The 17,730-nt window shown below is 46.9% G+C and overlaps 1 protein-coding gene across 3 annotated transcripts in view; it reads right to left on the bottom strand.

Annotated features, from left to right (window-relative positions):
* Nucleotides 1-17,730, bottom strand: part of INSC (INSC spindle orientation adaptor protein) — a 128,660-nt gene that overhangs the window by 14,333 nt on the left and 96,597 nt on the right. For all 3 annotated transcript variants that reach the window (XM_053203453.1, XM_015086329.3, XM_015086330.3), the window contains exons 8-9: nt 10,502-10,673; nt 6,215-6,393 (exon numbers count right to left, since the gene is read on the bottom strand). In XM_053203453.1, the coding sequence (XP_053059428.1) occupies nt 6,215-6,393; nt 10,502-10,673 (351 nt within the window). The remainder of the gene's footprint in view (nt 1-6,214; nt 6,394-10,501; nt 10,674-17,730) is intronic.

A 17,730-nucleotide genomic window follows, 5' to 3' on the forward strand; every position in this document is an offset into this window, starting at 1 on the left:
TCACTACATGCCAACCGTTCACCAGCCACAGAGATGAATAAACATGCTTCCTGGACATACAGATCCAAAGGGGAAGGGAGGAAGCAAGGAAGGAAGGGCAAAATAAAAAAGGAAAAGGAAACCTTTGTCTGCAGCATCACATTCATTACATGGCAATTATTAACTGTGTCACAGGCATGGGTAGGTCTTTGTGTCAGACTAATTTAGATCCCGTTAATGAAAATTACTTCCTCTTTGCAGAGCCCGTACCCCATGTGGCTTTCTGAGGTTCAGATGAAGTATTCAATTAAGCACAATTTGAATAAATGCCAATTATTCCCTGCTTTGAGTTCCCCTCCTGAATCATCCTTGTATGCGCCATGATGTAGAGAGGAAGGGGGATCGACATTTCTCCTTGAAGTCAAGTCCAGGGATGGGATTTTAGGGACAACTGGTTTACAAGGATACATGATAACAATGCTGTCGGGGGGCGGGGGGGGGGGGAAAGAATGCAAGAGGCAGGCAGTTTTCCCCTGGCCCAGGCTAATTCAATCCTGTCTGATGATTTTCGATTAACTCCTATTCCTCCTGAGCGAAAGGACACTATTCCTCTGCAGTTATTTGGTGAATACAGAGGATCTAGGCCTCAAGCCCTAGGTGAGAGGCAGTGCAACATAGTGGGTAAGCATATGGATCCGCTTCGTTCCAAATACTGGCTCTGTCATTTATTTTCCATATGATCTTGGCCTATTAGTTAACCTTTCTTGATTGATGGAGGTATATTAGTTTTCTATTGCTGTTATAACAAATTACCAGATTTAGTCGCTTACAATGACACAATTTTACCATGTAGTTCTGGAGGTCAGAAGCCCGAAATGGGTCTCATGGAGCTAAAACCAAGGTGCCTACAGGGCCGCATTCCTCCTGGAGGCTCTCGGGCAGAATCTACATCCTTGCCTTTTCCAGCTTCTAGATGCTACTCCCATTACTTGGCTCTCAGTACATCACTCTGACCTCTGCCTCTTCAGCCATAGCTCATTTTCTGGCTCTGATCCTCCTGTCTCACTCTGTAAGAACCCTTGTGGTTACATTAAGTTACCCACATCAATAATCCAATAAGTTACCCACACCAATAAACCAATAATATTCCTATATCAAGATCCTTAACTCAATCATACCTGCAAAATCTCTTAGGCCACATAAGGTAGAATATTCACAGGTTTGGGGGATTAGGATGTGGACAGCTTTGCGGGGGTGGGGGGGTCATTATTTGGCTTACAACAGGAGATAAATATATGAGATAATTCATAAGAATGTTAATTTTTTTAATGTTTATTTACTTCTGAGAGAGAGACAGAGCATGAGCGGGAGAGGGGCAGAGAGAGAGGGAGACACAGAATCCGAAGCAGGATCCAGGCTCTGAGCTGTCAGTACAGAGCCTAATGTGGGGCTCGAACCCATGAACCATGAGATCGTGACCTGAGCCGAAGTCACATGTTCACCCGACTGAGCCACCCAGGTACCCCTAGATAAGTCATAAGAATGTTAGGAGCATTAAATGACTTAATGTTTTGTCAAACACCCAGAACATTTGTTAAATAAAATGAGTATAACTTCCCTCTGGGAAACAGAGCCTGAAAATATCCAGACCTTGAAAGATTATGTCAAGGAGTAGCAACCAATGCAATACCCACTATTGCCAAATGTGCTGTTAATAGGAGATCATTCCTGAAGGGAGGCAGATCTCAGAGCAGAAGGAGTCCCTCCCAGCAGGAAGCCAAATAAAACCCCTGTACTCATTACCTTTGTGGTATTTTGAAATCATTTTTCCTTTGGCCTCGCAGAGACTGACCACCTTAGGAAAATTGAGATGAATAGCAAATTGGCCAGAATAGCAGGGGACCACCCATGTCATGGATCAAGAAGAAACGCCCCATGTGGTAAGAAGGAAGTTGGCAAAGCCTTTTTATATCAACACCCACACAGAGAAAAAGGTTTACTCTGTTCTGGCCCTCGGCAGGTGCTCCTCGAACCCTTGTTTGAAACTGATCCCAAGGCATGGGCCAGGCTTGTCTCACCTCCTCAGCAATGCCTGCCTGTGATCACACTCTGACTCTATCTCCGTCCCTTTTATCTTCTATATTGTAAACTAACATTTTCTCTACTATACACTATGGGGGCCATACGTTATAAAAATCAAGTGAGGATTATCCCGGATAGAAGCAGGTGCACTCATGTGATAGAACTTTCAACACAGAAAATCTAAGATGCATTTAATGGAAACTTATGATTGCTTTTATGCCGTGCAGTAATTAGGACAAAAAGGCCAACATTTCATATGACTGTAATTAGCATTACTCTTTAACTGCTGGATGGAATATCCAGATTTGTACCATCACCGTGTTAACTCTCTAAAAGCTATAGCAACAAAGTCAACGGCAGCCAAGACCAGCCAGCAAAATCCCTTTCAGCCTCTAGGGGGAACCCGGAGCTTCTCCCTGTCCTGCCATTTTCACTCCCTACTGTGTTGTCTACCAAAGAGCAGAAAGAGTCAAGACAGGGACATAAGTTGAAGAATGAAGGGTTCTGAGAGAGGAAGGATGTGGTCTTTTTGCCCAGGGAGGCACACAGTCCAAGGGAAGGTGCAGCCCTCTGCTTCTCTTCTCTCTACTGAGCCTCTTGCCTCATCTGATAGGCATGGTCAGGGGCCTGGGCGAATGAGAGCTGAGCAAGCATGGAGACCAGGAGGGTGCCTGCCTAGTCCTAGAACAAGCGCAGCGCTTCCAATCTCGGGCACTGGGATCTTCCAGGCCTGGCCTGCCCCCCTCACTCCAAAAGAGGCAAGACAGGAGGGCTGGGATTTGGGCTCAGGAGAGAGAGCCACCAAGGCCATAAAACTGCCTTAGATGTAGGTCTCAAGCTGTTGGTGAACTAGGCCAGAGGACTGTCCCTGGGGATTGCATCGAGGTGGGGTGTGTGCCTCACAGGATCAGAGAACATGTAAATGCCCGACCAGATGCTCTGTGCTTAGTGTTCCCTAGGCACTGCAGGAGGGGCCTCTGGGACAGATCAGGACTGGGTGCTGTGAACCTGGTTTCCTCCCAGCCTCTCCAGACAGCTATATATTCATATGTATCCAGACACAAATAAACGTATCCTTTAAGTGGCTCACAGTCTTTATCAACACTCCCCCCGCCCCCACGCACACACACACGCACACAACTTGCATATACCCACACACACACTGGAACAACACATGCATTGACTCGCACCACACTACACTCACTCCCACCACATTACCTACATTTTCGGCCCTACTCTCCTTCCCTGAAGCTGGCATTCTGTCTCAGATCCATCCCAGTTCCTGGTTCTGTCACATACCCCAGGCCCATTCATCACTGAGTATCTACTTTGGTTCTAACTACTTTATGAGCATTATGCCATCTAATCATCATAATGACATGAAGAGGGAGGAAACAGATTATCCCCATTACACAAATGAGGAAACTTGTGGCTCAGAGAGGTTAAGTGATTTGTCTAAGGTCACACAGCTGGGAAAAGGCAGAGCCAGGATTTGAACTCAGGTCTGAATGAGCCCAAAGCCTGTGCTGTTTCTAATATGTCCTATGTGTCACATAGATATATAAAAGGCTTTTATAAACCATGGAGGGCTTTTGCAATGTGAGTCAAAATGGTAATCCCTAGTAACTGGCATTTCTGGTAATGGAATCCTGATGACGATATTCACAGGGTGTTTTCAGAAATACTACAAAATCTGAACATTCTAAAACACCAAGCAGGCAACATGTTTTCAGGGGAAAACATGAACCCTCCACCAGGGTTTACGAGAACCCTCCACCTCTATGAAAGCAATTAATTGTTGAAGGCCATAAAAAGTCATGCTCAGTGAAAGCTTCTATGGTGGCCTAGACAAGATAACTGGGTCCCTGTCACCCTAAGTGTCACTACCTTAAGGGCAGGGCAGAGATGAGGCAGCCCCTTTCTCACTACCCCAGGTTGTGGCGGTAGCTGGATTCCTTGGGCAGCCTGCCCCCTAAAAATTACTTCCTGAGAATGAAAACTTAGGCCACACAGATGTCTGGTGAGGCAGGGGGTTCTGGATGCCACATCCAGCTCCCCTAGATTAGTAGAGGGGGGTGAAAGAACACAGATCCAAGGTTGCCCTCCCTGCTGTCCACACCCCAATGGTGGGTGCAAGACAGGTATGGCCATCAAGGCTCTTGTTAGACAAATTAAGGGTATTCAGCTTGCTGGGGTGACAGAGGGGTTCTCACTGAGATGTTCATGCGGAGGTGGACAAAATATAGATCCAAGACCCAGAGGCTCTGCAGAGCACTGGCGTCATTGGCAGATGCATTACCGGAAGCCTCACAGGCATTTAATTTCCTAAGTGTTTCAGGGGGCGGTGAGCACTTCAGAGCCTAATTCATCTTCGTTGTCTTCATTACAGAGAACTCTCTGATCGCTTTAATCCTCCCCCTGCCACAGGAAAGAGCCATTTGTTTCTTTAATGGCTGCGCTTTCACTAGCTAAGTGGTTGCTCTGAGTCACGACAGAAGGTGGGCAGAAGGTGAAGCTGTCCTGAGGATGGAGGGGGGGCGGGTGGGGGGCAGGGGGGAGACTGGATGTGTCTAGCCCGGACTGGGGTGGGGGGAGGTGAGGGAGAGGTAGGATCAGGGAGAGGGAGTATGGCAGTGAAACTCTGGACTCCAGATTCAGAAAGAACTGCCATCTGCATGGAGCTTGTTCATGCTCTCTCCTCACCCCGAGCCCCCTCCTTCCAAGGGATCAAAGAGGTTCCAGGAGGGGGGGCCAGTCACTGCTCATGATAAAAAAAAAAAGGGTCTCTGCACATAGAGCTACAGGATGTCTGAGCTGGAAGAGACCATGCCCATTTTACAGATAAGGAAACTCCAGTCTGGAGGCTCCCCACTCAGGGCTGTGTGCCACACATTCAAAGGCCAGTAATAACAACATTGATGCTGGCTTCCATTTATTTAAGTTTCTAAGTGCTGGGAACTCTACCAGGAGTTTGCATTCGTTAGTTTAATTTAATTAAAATCAAATAAATTAAGCAAATGATTGATAACTAATTAAATAACCAATCATTTAAAATTAATTAATTAAATTAACAATTAAAGTTAAATTAGTTTAATTTAATTCTTATTTCAACTTAGTGAAGTATATAGCGTTCAACCCCATTCACAGATGAGACAAGTGAGGCTCAGAGTGAATTGCCCAAAGGATTATTACAGGATTATAATATAGCAGAGAGGCTTCTATTCTTTTCCCTCCGGGGAATAAACTATATAAAATAACTAGAAAAGAATAAACATCATTAGAAAAGTCAACGTTGCATTGTGAGGCGTAGCCTGCAGGGAAAGGAGGCAATTCTAGAGAGGCATCAGGGCAGGCTTTCCAGAAGTTTCTGGGATAGAAGTTGGAACAGGAAGCAGTGGCAGCTTTGGCTAGGAGAAACAGAGATTGGAGCTAAGAGACAGGGAAGATCTCGGTTGGAGTCCAGAGGATCCTCTAACTTAGAGCTCAGCACCTAGTGGAATTTACAGAGGCTTAACACCCACCTGATCCACCACCCCCACCCCTTAGTAGGGAAGAGGGAGGCTGAGTATGATAGGGCTGGGACAGGATAGAGTTCTATAATCTCAGAGCTCAAGGCTCTGAAGTCCCCTTATTCAATGTTTTCAAACACATGTAGCAATGAAACCCTTTTTCTCCAAATAAAACTCTACGTGGAGCTCAACTCTACAAAAACATTGAGACTGATAGAGGGGTTGAGGCTCTGAATCAAGGCTCTGCTCCCAGCCCTGTTTCTATGGAGGCAGAGAAGGGAAGAAACTCTCTGCAGGGTACAGTGACAGGCAGGCAGCAACAAGTCTGGGACACAGAATTTTAGAGGCGGTCCGGGGACCTTCCCATGGGTCTCTGCCTTCTGGGATGCACCGCTGTGGATGGAGACAGAGGAAGGCCCTGTAGCGGTCAGGATGGAAAAGCGAGGTACACAGTAGACTCATGAAGATGCTCCAAAGGCAACGAGATATGTGGAGGACATTTTCCTTTACCTAGAACGTGACTAACAGGACTGTGTGCTGCCAGGCCTCATTGTCTCCCTCTTCCCCAGAATCTTCGCCCTGGTCTCCTAACCTCTGTCTTCATGGCTACAGGCCCCGTGCTTGATCCCCCCTGAGCTTCTCACCTGATCCCGGGTGTAAGGCGTATCCACTCTCTGCTTGTCGCTGCAAGCTTCCAGGAGGACACGGATGGCATTCAGCTGCAGAAGCATCTCGCAGGCCATCGTGTCAAAGAAGGTGATGTTGGCAAGGGCCGCAGAAGCCAGCAGGAAGACTTCCCCAGACGACGCCTCTTGGCACAGTTCTGCATGGTGAAGAGGGAGAAAGCAGCCTCACTGCCAAGCGCTTTCGTATCAGTCATCTCATTTGGTTCCCGCAATTGCTCTGGGAGAACATCTGGGCAGGTGTTATGATACCCATTTTACAGATGAGGAAAGTAATTACTGAAGAGGGAAATTTATCTCTCTATGTAAGTGGCAGAGCTGGGATTTGAATCTTGGTGTATGACCCGCATTTACTCCGTTACCCAGCAAGTATTTACCGAGTGAACACTACATGTCGGGCACTGTCTTGGGATGGCATGGTGAACAACACAGAGCAGGTCTTTGCCCCTGTTAAGTTTACATCCTAGTAGTGGGTGAGAGAAAATGAGCTTTTAAAAGAAAATAATAAAATTATTGCAAATTCTAATGTGAGGGAGAAAACAAATAAGTGCTAAGACAGAGAATAACCAGAGGCCCAGGGGGGTGCATAAGGAGAGTCTCCCTAAGAATGTGAGAACTGAGACTGTAAGGGGAAAATGGAGCAATCAGGAGAATACCTGTGGAAGAACATGTTCTAGACCAAAGACACAGCAGCATGTACAAAGGCCCTGAGGCAGAAAAGAGCTCCTAGTCCGTCTGTGTCTCCAGCAATGTCCATTAGACTGCTCCTGAATTTGTCTTAAGAAGATGAAGTTAAAACATAAGGACTTTACCCTTCCAGCTGCCATCAACAGAGCTTCAGGATTTCCTCTGATCCCAGAATAAGGGTCACATGGCTGCAGAAAAGTCTTACACCAAGCCCCTGAATGTCAGGCTCTGTCTTTCTGATTCTAGTGGCCATAACCCAGACCTAACCAGAGTCCCCCACTTACCATCTGTAATGGTACCGATGAGTCTGATGGGTCTTTAAAGAGGAGAGAATCTCCCCCAGACCCCATTACCCTCCACAATTTCACACATTCCCCCACGGGCTCCACTTGGCCCAGAATGGACTCCTGCCTCAGGAGGAGGTGTGAAAGGGCACAGTGGCACTAGTCACGCATCCTAGTGGATCTAACTTCTGACCCTCAGCTCCAACTTGACCATCGGTCAAGGTGCTTCCTGGGTCTAGGTCCTCTCCTACTGATAACACCCTTATGAAAACACAGGAAGATAAACCACACATCAGGAAAGTACCCCCAGCGGAGAATGTTCAGGAAGAGTTGAGCTATGTTCAATCCTGATCCCTAATTCTGGCTTCCAAACAAAGAATCTGTATATCCAGGTTCTAATATTGAAGCTGGCACCCCTTGGCCCTTTGAGTGAATGCAGTCCTGGCCCCTACCTAAAAAGGGACAGAAAACAGTATTAGTTGTGCCCTGCCCTGTGCCATGACATTCTGAGCACCCTTATGGTAGAAAATTGCTGCCTCTGTTTGTAGATGTAGAAGCCGAGGCTCAAGGAAACTACTAGTAACAGCAAGACTACCATTTATTGAGTTTACTCTGTGCAAGGCACTGCTGTATATTTCCGACTTCATGAAATCATTCCATCCTCACAACCACCCAATTTTCCATCACAATTTTATAGCTGAAGAATTGAGGGTTCCAATATTAAGCGATGTTCCCAAAATTGTGGAATTGAGATAACTGGCACGGCCTAGAATCAAGTACAGGTCTGCCTGATCCCAGTCCCCATTCCTTCTGTGTCCCAAGCTGCCTCTCATCCTTGGGCCTCTTTGACTTTTTCCTAGTGATGATCCTGCAGAGTTAGGCTTCAGCACTACCAGGAGGGCAATGTCTGCCCCTGGGTGGTGCTGTGCCCCTCAGCCAGGTGTGACCAATGAAGCAACTCAGAATCTCGATCTAAGCACCCAGAGCAGGGCCACAGATTCACCCAGGAATTAAGAATTCTACATATTCTCTTTTCCAATGACTGCCCCATGCTCTAATTTTGGGAAACCATTGGGGACAGCCAACCTCTTCCAGGCCACCTCACTATACTCAAAGTTTGGAGTTAGATGACAGGACTCACTGGCCCACTTTGCTGTAAAGATTTCTTCTAGATCCAAACACCCACACTAATTCTTATACAGTCATGGTTGCCGCCAACGCAGCAATTATTAACACAACCATCTAAGTGCCTTTTAATTTGGGTGCACATTTATTTAAACTAGAGTCTGAGTCACCTGGGATGCGTAAGAAAGATTAAGTTGAGGATTCCAGTGACTCATTTATAAATGTTTCCAGGGAATAGCAAGAAATTGGAGGGCTATTTCCCACCAAAGAACAGAGCCCTGGCATCCTGCCCAGAAGATGTATCCTATCTGCTGACTCTCAGGGCAAACTCCACAATGCATCTTCATCAGGGTGAAATAAACAGGATCCTTTCCTTCAGGGAGAAACCCAACCTGAGCAAAAAGTCGGAATGGAGAAATGGCAGTAGTGATAGCTCATTTAGACTATATAGGTTTTGGTATGTTTGTTTGTGGGTATTTTGGCAATCACTTATACATTGGGAGATTTTCTATAAAACTTAGGAATCTTGTCTTATCTTTAAAAATTGGCCTTTTCTACATGGCAACAATTGACAGGAGTTTATCAGTGACCTCCCCCCTCTTTTGTCAGTGCTCATGCTTTTCAATTCCATACAAGATTCAAATTTTCTTATTTTCTTCTTCCATCTGGCCCTCTTCAACTCATTTATGTTCCCGCTTGGGTTCGGAGGATGGCTGAGTAGGAGAGAATCCTGGCATAAGTGAATCCTAACACTGTTATGTTTCCTCAAGAAGGTTCCTCAACCTCCCTGGGCCTAGGTTTCTCCTACTATAGAGTGAGCATTTAACTTTAGGGTCTCTTGAGTTCCCTCCAGCCAAGACTTACAACTATTAACTTCTGTGTTTTCTCAACTTTGAATAAATGTGGATATTGACCAATTTATTTATCCCAGCCTGGCCTATCGGTGCCACTGCCCCAGTGACTAGAATCAGCCATAAAGTCAGCTTAGCTGATGACTCTTAGGTTCAAAATACTCTTAGATCTTAAAATTCTAGAGCTAGAAGACTCAAGAGAAATGGTTCCAACCCAATGTTTTATATATTAGGGGAAAAGTACTCACAGATCTTAAAATTCTAGAGCCAGAAAGACTCAAGAGAAATGGTTCCAACCCCATGTTTTATATATTAGGGAAATTGTGAGATGGTAGCATCTCACACAGGGCCCGCACGGGATTGCCGGACAAAAGCTACTTGTTGAGGGGATGAATGGAAAGACAAAAAAAATCCACACCCGAATATTCTGACTCCAAATCCAGTCTGTGCTGCCCCTAAATTTGTGCTATTCCAAATCTTTCCAGCCCTGGTGTGATGATTCCAAGAGTGAACCCTAAATCTTCTGATGAGATTAACTTTCATTCAGTTTCAATAAGATATGGACGCAGTTGCAGAGATAAGGATAGAAGTAGAAACACACATCCTTGCCAGCACCTACAAAAGAAAGGATGTGGATTGCCAAACAAGTTTCCTGAAGATTTGATCCAGACAAGTCCTGGTTTATGCTGTTTTGCAAAGGAAAACCAGAGGAAGAGAGTATTCTAGATCTCAGGCTATGATTCTCCAACCAGGAGGACATAAATCTGAATAGGGGAACCTACAAGTATCAGAGTTTTCAAGGCCTCATGACGTGGGATCAGGGTGGGGGACTGCAGGTGGTGGGGTGGGGTGTGCCAGTGCCTTCTGAGAAGCTTTTTGCCTCGTCATTGCTGCCACATTCATTGGGTGCAATAGTCTGAGACTTTAACTTTAGTAACAAAGCCCATCAGAGTCTCTCTGGCCAAGGATCTGACCCCAAAATTCAAGGTCCTACACTTCTCCATGGGGCTTGTCCTGGTCTCCGATCTGAAAGGCCAGTTCATCCCAATGTGACCTCAGATCAGGGAGCTTCTCAGAGGGCGGCATGCATTTTAACAGGAGACGTGACAACAGAGCTCTTTAAATCCTGATGCTGACACATTAACAGTGGGATTTCAGCTAGCGTGACATCAATTCAGGAGCTATGTGGGGTGCAGCGAGTGTGGGTGTCGGGGGGCAGGAAGGCCTCGTTGGCCTCTCCTGAAGACAACTGTGACAAGTCCCACTCACACAGCAGGCCCCTCCCACCCAGGGTGACTCACTGACAAGAGCTGTCACGATTTCTTCCATGCTCTCCAGAAAGCTGCCGAGGTGCTGAGTAAAGGGCAGGTGTGGGGAGGTGACCTGGGCAACCACAGCCGCAGCCTCAGCCCGTGTGGCCTCTGAGTGGCTGTCATCGGTCAGGATGTCGGCCAGGCAAAGAACACCGTCCACCTGCAGGGGAAGAGAGGACACGTTCCCATGTCTCCTGGGAGAGTGCCACTGCTCATGACAGTAATGAGACAGACACAAACCCCTTTCAGGGTCCAGCGCTGGATTCCCAGAGCAAGCCAGGACTTTGTGTGGAGCCAGGGACAACCCGGTGGCAAGGCCCCCAGAATGACCCCAAGTCCGGCATCTGAAGGCCTATCCTTTGGCTCCAGCAGAGATCAGTGACCTCCCACGGGCTTCTTAGAGAGCAGACATCAAGCCAAGTGCCCAAGGGCTAGGCCCTGACCATCCACCACAGCAAAATACAGTAGAAAGACCAGTCACTTAGAATTCCCACATCCCCGAGCTCCAACCCCAGCCCCCTCTTACTTGCACTGTGTGACTTGGCGTTACTTGCTTAACCTCTCTGAGACTCTGTATTCTCCATCCACCAACAGGGTGTTGGGGGTTAAGGCGATGAAACAGGCAATGCGGATCCAGGAAAGATGCTTGTCAAATGTTGGCTCCCTCCCCCCTTCCTTGGGCCAGCACTAGGCTGAGATCAACGTCCTTCCCTCCCCATCGTGTCCTCCACCACCCTCCCCTCCCACCCCCAAAAGAGGGCTGCTTCCCTGGAGGCTTGCTCTCTCTTCCCAACCAGAGAGGAACGAACCTGGCATGGTGGGATAGGGATGCCGGATAAAGACTTCAGCTTCCCAGTTCTGCCCCGATCAGACTTCATCTTGGCACAACGACAGCTTCTGCTTATCAAGTGCTCACTACGTGCCAGTCAGCCCTCCAAGTGCATTGCATGCACCATTTAGTCCTTGTAATAACTCTCTGAGGCCAGTATTATTAGTATCCCCATTGTAGAGAGGAAGAAACTGAGGCACAGAAAGGTTCAGTGACTTGTCCCAGATCACAGACTTTCAAAGTAGTTGGTTGAGAATTTGAACCCCAATTGTCTAGCCTCAAAGCTCATGGTTTTTATCAGGACATCATACTGCCTCCTGAGGAGTGGAACTCAGACCTCCACCTACTGACACCATCAAAGGTCAGTAGATAAGGCTTTCTGGAGAAAGGCTGGGTGAGTGGGTGGGTAGTAACTTATCAAGGTTGGCTCAGCAGGGCTCCTGCAGCCCCTTATATGCCCCAGGACACCAGCCTGCCTGAGGACCCTGTCACCAGGCACCAAGACGTCCTTCCCCTGTTAGGAGTCGGGGGTAGGGATGAGACCAGGGAAGAACCAGGGAGAGGTGAAAGGGGGAGAAACCTGCGCTGATGCTCCCCATGCCTGCCATAGGTCTGGGCCTCCTGTCCCTACACCCTCACTTACTGCCACTCAACTTAAGCGGGTCTCCAGAGGTCAGTGTTTCTTTTGACTAATTACCACCACTGAGTTCTGGGCCTCCCTTAAATGGCTCTTGGGAGCTGTAAGGTCCATTAGCTGTAAAAGCCTTTGGCAATCTCAGACTCAAAAGAGACAAATGTGGGAACAGGAGCTGGGGGAGCTGTCCACAATAAAACTCACCTGTGTGTGCCTAATAAAAAAGAACAAACAGCAGCCAGGTGGCCACTGGCAGGACTGGAGTCATGCCGGGTATCTAATAGGCCTTAAGAGTGGGGCCTCAGTTAAGCCAAGGAAAGGAAAAGGGGCTGCTCTGGGCCTAGAAACAGGAAGCAGCCCTACTAACAACGTAAGAAACCACTTAGACCTGTCTGGCCTTTATCCCTTTTCCCCTTCCGGCACCATCCAAGGTTATAGCTACAGGTCTCAATGATCTGGTCTCCTCAGTCTGACCTTGGATACAAATGGAGTTGCATTCCCCAACCCCGTTGAGAATGCTGGTCAAACCCAAACTGGACCCAAACCTAGTCCCCAACACACGGGGAGATGGGCCAATCAGAACACACTAGAGAGGCCAAGGACTTAATAGTCTCCAAGGGCTTTGCCATCAAGGCCTAGACACCAGACCTGCTTCCCAACCCAGACTGCTCCTCAGGAAACCCGCTGGGTACGATCTTCCCGAGCACATACTGTGTGCCAAGCAGAAGTGAGCCAGGGCAGGGTGTTCCATGTAGTGGGGCAGGTGACTCATCCACAAATAACCATTTTATAATGTGATTTCCAATGAGGACGCCCTATGCGGAGGCCGCTGGAAGCCACCCTGACTTAATGTCCACACTCCAGCTGGGGGAGGTAGCCCTTGGAGCTCATGCCCAAATACATCTGCTGGCACCATAGCATTTATCACACTGTTTCTCCAAGTGGGAGAATTAGCTGCACTAAATTCACTAAGGGTTTCTTCAATGCACATTCCTGCCCCCTACCCCAGACCTATTCAGTAAGATTGACTCCAGGGAGGCCGGAATCTGCTTTTTAATAAAACACACAGATGACTTTATGCACCAACAATATGGAGCAGCACCACTGTGATGTGATTCTCTCTCCCTTGTCTTTCCATCTCCCTGTTCCCCTGGACGCTCTGTAAGCCTGGGTACCACAGTTTGTTCACTCATGGCTGCTCCGGGCCTCACACATAGTAGGCTTTGGGTTAAGTGGGGAATAAATGCAAGTGAGTAAAACTTGACTGAAGAAGACACACTTCAGATGAGTAAAGAAGAGTTATGGCATTGCAGATGGAGGAGATACTGTGAGCAAAGACCACTACCAGAATGAGCAGCTCCCGAGAAACAGTCAACTTGGGAACATGGATTCCACAGATTGCTGACCCCAGGAAAGTAACCCTGACCTAGCCTGATTCCTCTTCTGCCCTTCGGTTCCCAGAGAAGAGTATCTATGTCGTCCTATCTATGTAACTGTCCACTGTTCTGCTTTCCTTCTAATTTATTTTGTATGTTTCAGATCTCTTTTGGTATCTTGTTAATTAGGAAATATGTCATCCCTTCAAAAGAGAATACATCTGTGTGTCATGTGTGTGTATTAAAAATTTATGAGGTATAAAAATAATGAAATGAACACTTATATATGTATATGCCTAATATCCAGAATTCTTTTTTTTAATTTTTTTTAAAGTTTTATTTATTTTTGAGAGAGACAGCATGAGTTGGGGAGAGGCAGAGAGAGGGAGACACAGAATCGGAAGTGGGCTCCAGGCTCTGAGCTGTCAGCACAGAGCCCGAGCGGGGCTTGAACTCACAGACCGCGAGATCATGACCTGAACTGAAGTCAGACGCTTAACTGACTGAGCCACCCAGGCGTCCCATCCAGAAATTCTAATATTAGGAATGAAATAGCACCAGAAAGCCCCCTGTATGCAGTTATTGATCTCATACCTCTGCTTTTCAGTGTTGGATGGGCCCCTATCCTGAATTTTGTGCTTAATTATTCCCTGATTTATTGCATGTGTACATTTAGTTTTACAAGGCTTTGAACTTGACACAAATGGTATCACACTGCATATAGCAATTTGGTTTTTCCACAGTCAGCATTATGTTTGGGAAACTCCTCCCTGTTGGTGCATGTGGCTAAGGTCCATTTATTTTCACTGCCGTGTGGCATTTCATTGTATAAATTTATTGTAATTCATTTATGTATTTTCCTGTTGATGGTAGTTTGAGTCATTTCCCAGTTTTTGCTGTAACATACAGTGCCTCTACAAATATTCTCCCACGTGTCTTCTGGTGCATCCATACCAGATTCTCCAGGGGTCTCACCTGAGGAGTGGAATTATTAACTCATAGGATTTGCATATCTTTAATTTCACTGGTGTTGCCAAGTTGTTTTGCAGAACAGCTATAGCAATTTATAGTCATACCAGCAATGTATAAACTCGCTTTTAAGTCCATATTCTTGTCAACATTTGGTACTGTCAGATTCTAAGTTTCTGCCAGTTTGGTGGGTATATAGAATTTTTATTTTAATATGCATGTTTTCACTTTCTATAATGAAGCTAAGATTCTTTTCATGTTTTCATTTTACTTTGATTAGGTTTGGTTTGATTTTGGGTTTTGCCATTTGGATTTTCTCTCTTAATCGCCTGTTTATGTGTTTTGCTCATTTTTCCATTTGGTCGATTGTCACATAGGTCAACTTCCTGGGCTTTTGGCTCTGATGCTAATGACCTGCCACTTAGTCTGTTGTCAGCAAGATGCCACTAGCCCAAGTTGATTTCCGTGTGCATCATTATCTCAGCAGCCCCAACCCAATCAGTTCATCACAGTGGGAGGCCCTTAAGGGGACGACTCCACTGGGCTTCAGGCTTCCCAGCACCTGAACCAATTCCTGTAGCATCTGAACATGCACACGCTCTGGAATTACACCTCCCTGGGTCTGAATCCCGCTTCTGCACATTACTAGCTGCACAACTTTTGTGCTTTCTCTGAGCCTTTCTCTATAAGTGGGAGTAAAAATACCACTCTCAGAGGATATTGGAAGTTAATGGAGATAATGCGTGTACCACACCTGCCACATGGGGGTACCATCATCCCACCCCATCCCCATCTGATGGTTGTAGCCATCTCTAGATCTGGGGCCCTGAGTCCTACTCACCTTTCTGTAGGCTCCTCTGAAACTGAGACACCACTGGGTACCTCAGCCCTTTGGGTTGGGGCCCACGGGTTTCCCCACTCATTTAGACACCTCAGCTCATGCAGCCCAGAACTAGGATTTTTAAAGGGGAGTGACTCCTATTTCAATACCTGACCAGCACCAATAAGAGGAATAACTATAATCCCTTGAAAGAGAACAGAGAGAAAAGTAGTACAATTCTGCATCTCTTTAAAGCTCATCAGACATTAACGGTGCACCTACCTTATGATGGGCTGAACTAGGCACTGGTACAAAGATGAATCAGGAAGAAACAAGAGATGGAAAAACAAAGACAGACACATAGAGAAGTTAAAGGAGAGAGGGAGAGAGATTACATGCTTAAAAAGGATTTGGGGACTTGTCTGGTACAGAGACCAGCCTCCCAGTCTCTCTATGATTTGGCCTTTATAACACCTCTCCCTGCTGGGAACTCTCTCCTGCCTGGGATTCCATGATACTCCATTTGGGGGGGCTCATCTCCTCCCAGCTAAATACCACTTATTTAGTCTCTCCTCCTTTGCATCCACCTAAGGTAGCTTACCCCCAGTTTCCCTTTCAGCCCCCTTTGTGCCATCTCAGTCAATAGTACCTAAGGCAAGTAGCCTCAGTGACTGACTCACTACGATGACCCCTAAACCTGGCTTTCCAGCCCTGATCTTCTTTCCTGATATCCACACCTACATTTCCAACCTGCTACTGGATCCCTTGATGTTTAACTCCAAGGCTAATTTGACTAAATATTCCACAGGCCCCTCAAACCCGTTCACCTAAAGCTTGAGTGGTCATCTTCCATGTCTTCCCTCCCCACTTCCTTCTCAGACCCAGGTGAGAAGTCACCTCCCCTGTGAACACGCACTTGCCTCCCCCAGACAGAGTGTCTCTGTCCTCCAAGCTGCCACACCACTCTGGTCTGACCACAACTAGAGCACTTATTGCGTCAGGTTGTCCTCATAGGCTTATATGTCCACTCTACACTAGATTTGAGCGGCTTTAGGCAGCTCCTGTATTCAATCTTCTCTGGTCCCCAGCACCCAGCTGAGGCCCAACATATGGCAGTTAATACAGTAGGCTGAATTATGGGGAGACAGAGACCTGGGGATGGAAAGAGATCACCAAGGCCATGAAGCACGTTAATGCCTGGGCCAGGACTCCCATCCCGGTCTCCCCACTCTTTGCCCTGGGCCCCTCTGGGCAGCCTTTGGGAATGGCAGTGAGGAAAGAAGCTGGTGAGAGGCTCAGGTTGATGGGGGCTGCTTAGCTTAGCTCCTACGATGGGCCCAGGAGTGTCCCAGCCTGAGGCCAGCTTCCTGAAACACTGGTCCCATTTCTGGAAAGTCTCCATTCTCAAACCACCCACTTCCCATCCCCAGACATAAACTTAATGATTCCAGGAGAACAATCTAATCAAAGCATTTTCATATCCCTAAAGAAATTGCGGGTGGAAGCACTTCTCTGTAATTAGCTTTTACATGGAATGGGATGGGTCTGGGCCCAAGGCCAAGCTTTCCTCGTGGGAGATCGTACAAGTGGTGATGAGGATGGTCTGGCCTGGTCATCACCTGGGCAGCAGGGCTGATGGACCTGCGATCTGGACACAGAGGGAACTGATGAATGCTGAGATTCTCCCTGAGGTGAGGGTGAAGGAGCATGAGACCAATGCAGTTGAAGAGCCCAAAATACACAGTAAACATCACATCAGGTTTATGAGCAATGTTTTCCTATTGATTATTGGAAAAGTATCACTGGTGACTTTTACGCAAATATCTAAGGGACACTGGCTAGTACGTAATAGATACTGGTGCTGGCTGCTATTTTCCAGTTCCTTTCTGCATGTTTAGGTTTTAGGGAAAGGCAGAAGAGTTGGTCACTGGGTTGTAACAGTTAAACAGAATCACACAAATGCAGTGGTAACTCAGCCACAGGGGAGGGAGCATGACCTAAAGACCCCAAAATTTCCTCCTTTGCCTTTCTATCCACTCAGACACCTACAGTCTGCAGGGAAAAAAAAAAAAAAAAGACAAGTGGGAACCAAAGAGCAGCTGTAATCCTGTTCATGGGACCAGGCAGGACAGATCTGTTTGCCCAGGATATAGCCAGAGGGAAAATTCAATCATAGAGAAGGAAGCAAGGGTCATACCTAAGGAAGCAAAGAGAAGTGTGGGGCAAGGGACAGGGCAAAGCATTAGGTGGAATAAATGAATCCATCGGTCAGAAGCAAAATCTGAATACGGGATGTAAACCAGATCAGGGCAAGGTCCAGCACAGAATCTGTGAACAAGGCAAGAGGTTAAAGGCTCGCTTTATAACATGAGGTATTTGTTTTAAGGAGTGCTGGTAGAGCTGACAGCTCAGTAGAAAGCTACAGAAAGTAAAACATGCCTCCAGAAGGATAATATCATTCTCCTCCCAAACTAACATATCCCAGACACCACTCAACCTCCTTTGCTATTTCAAACAAGAGTCTTTGATTAAAAACTAAGTGTCAAAGTGGATAAAACAAATATGAATATGTAATAGAGAATGGGACAA

The sequence above is a fragment of the Acinonyx jubatus genome, chromosome D1 (assembly GCF_027475565.1).
Source record: "Acinonyx jubatus isolate Ajub_Pintada_27869175 chromosome D1, VMU_Ajub_asm_v1.0, whole genome shotgun sequence".
NCBI lineage: Eukaryota > Metazoa > Chordata > Mammalia > Carnivora > Felidae > Acinonyx > Acinonyx jubatus.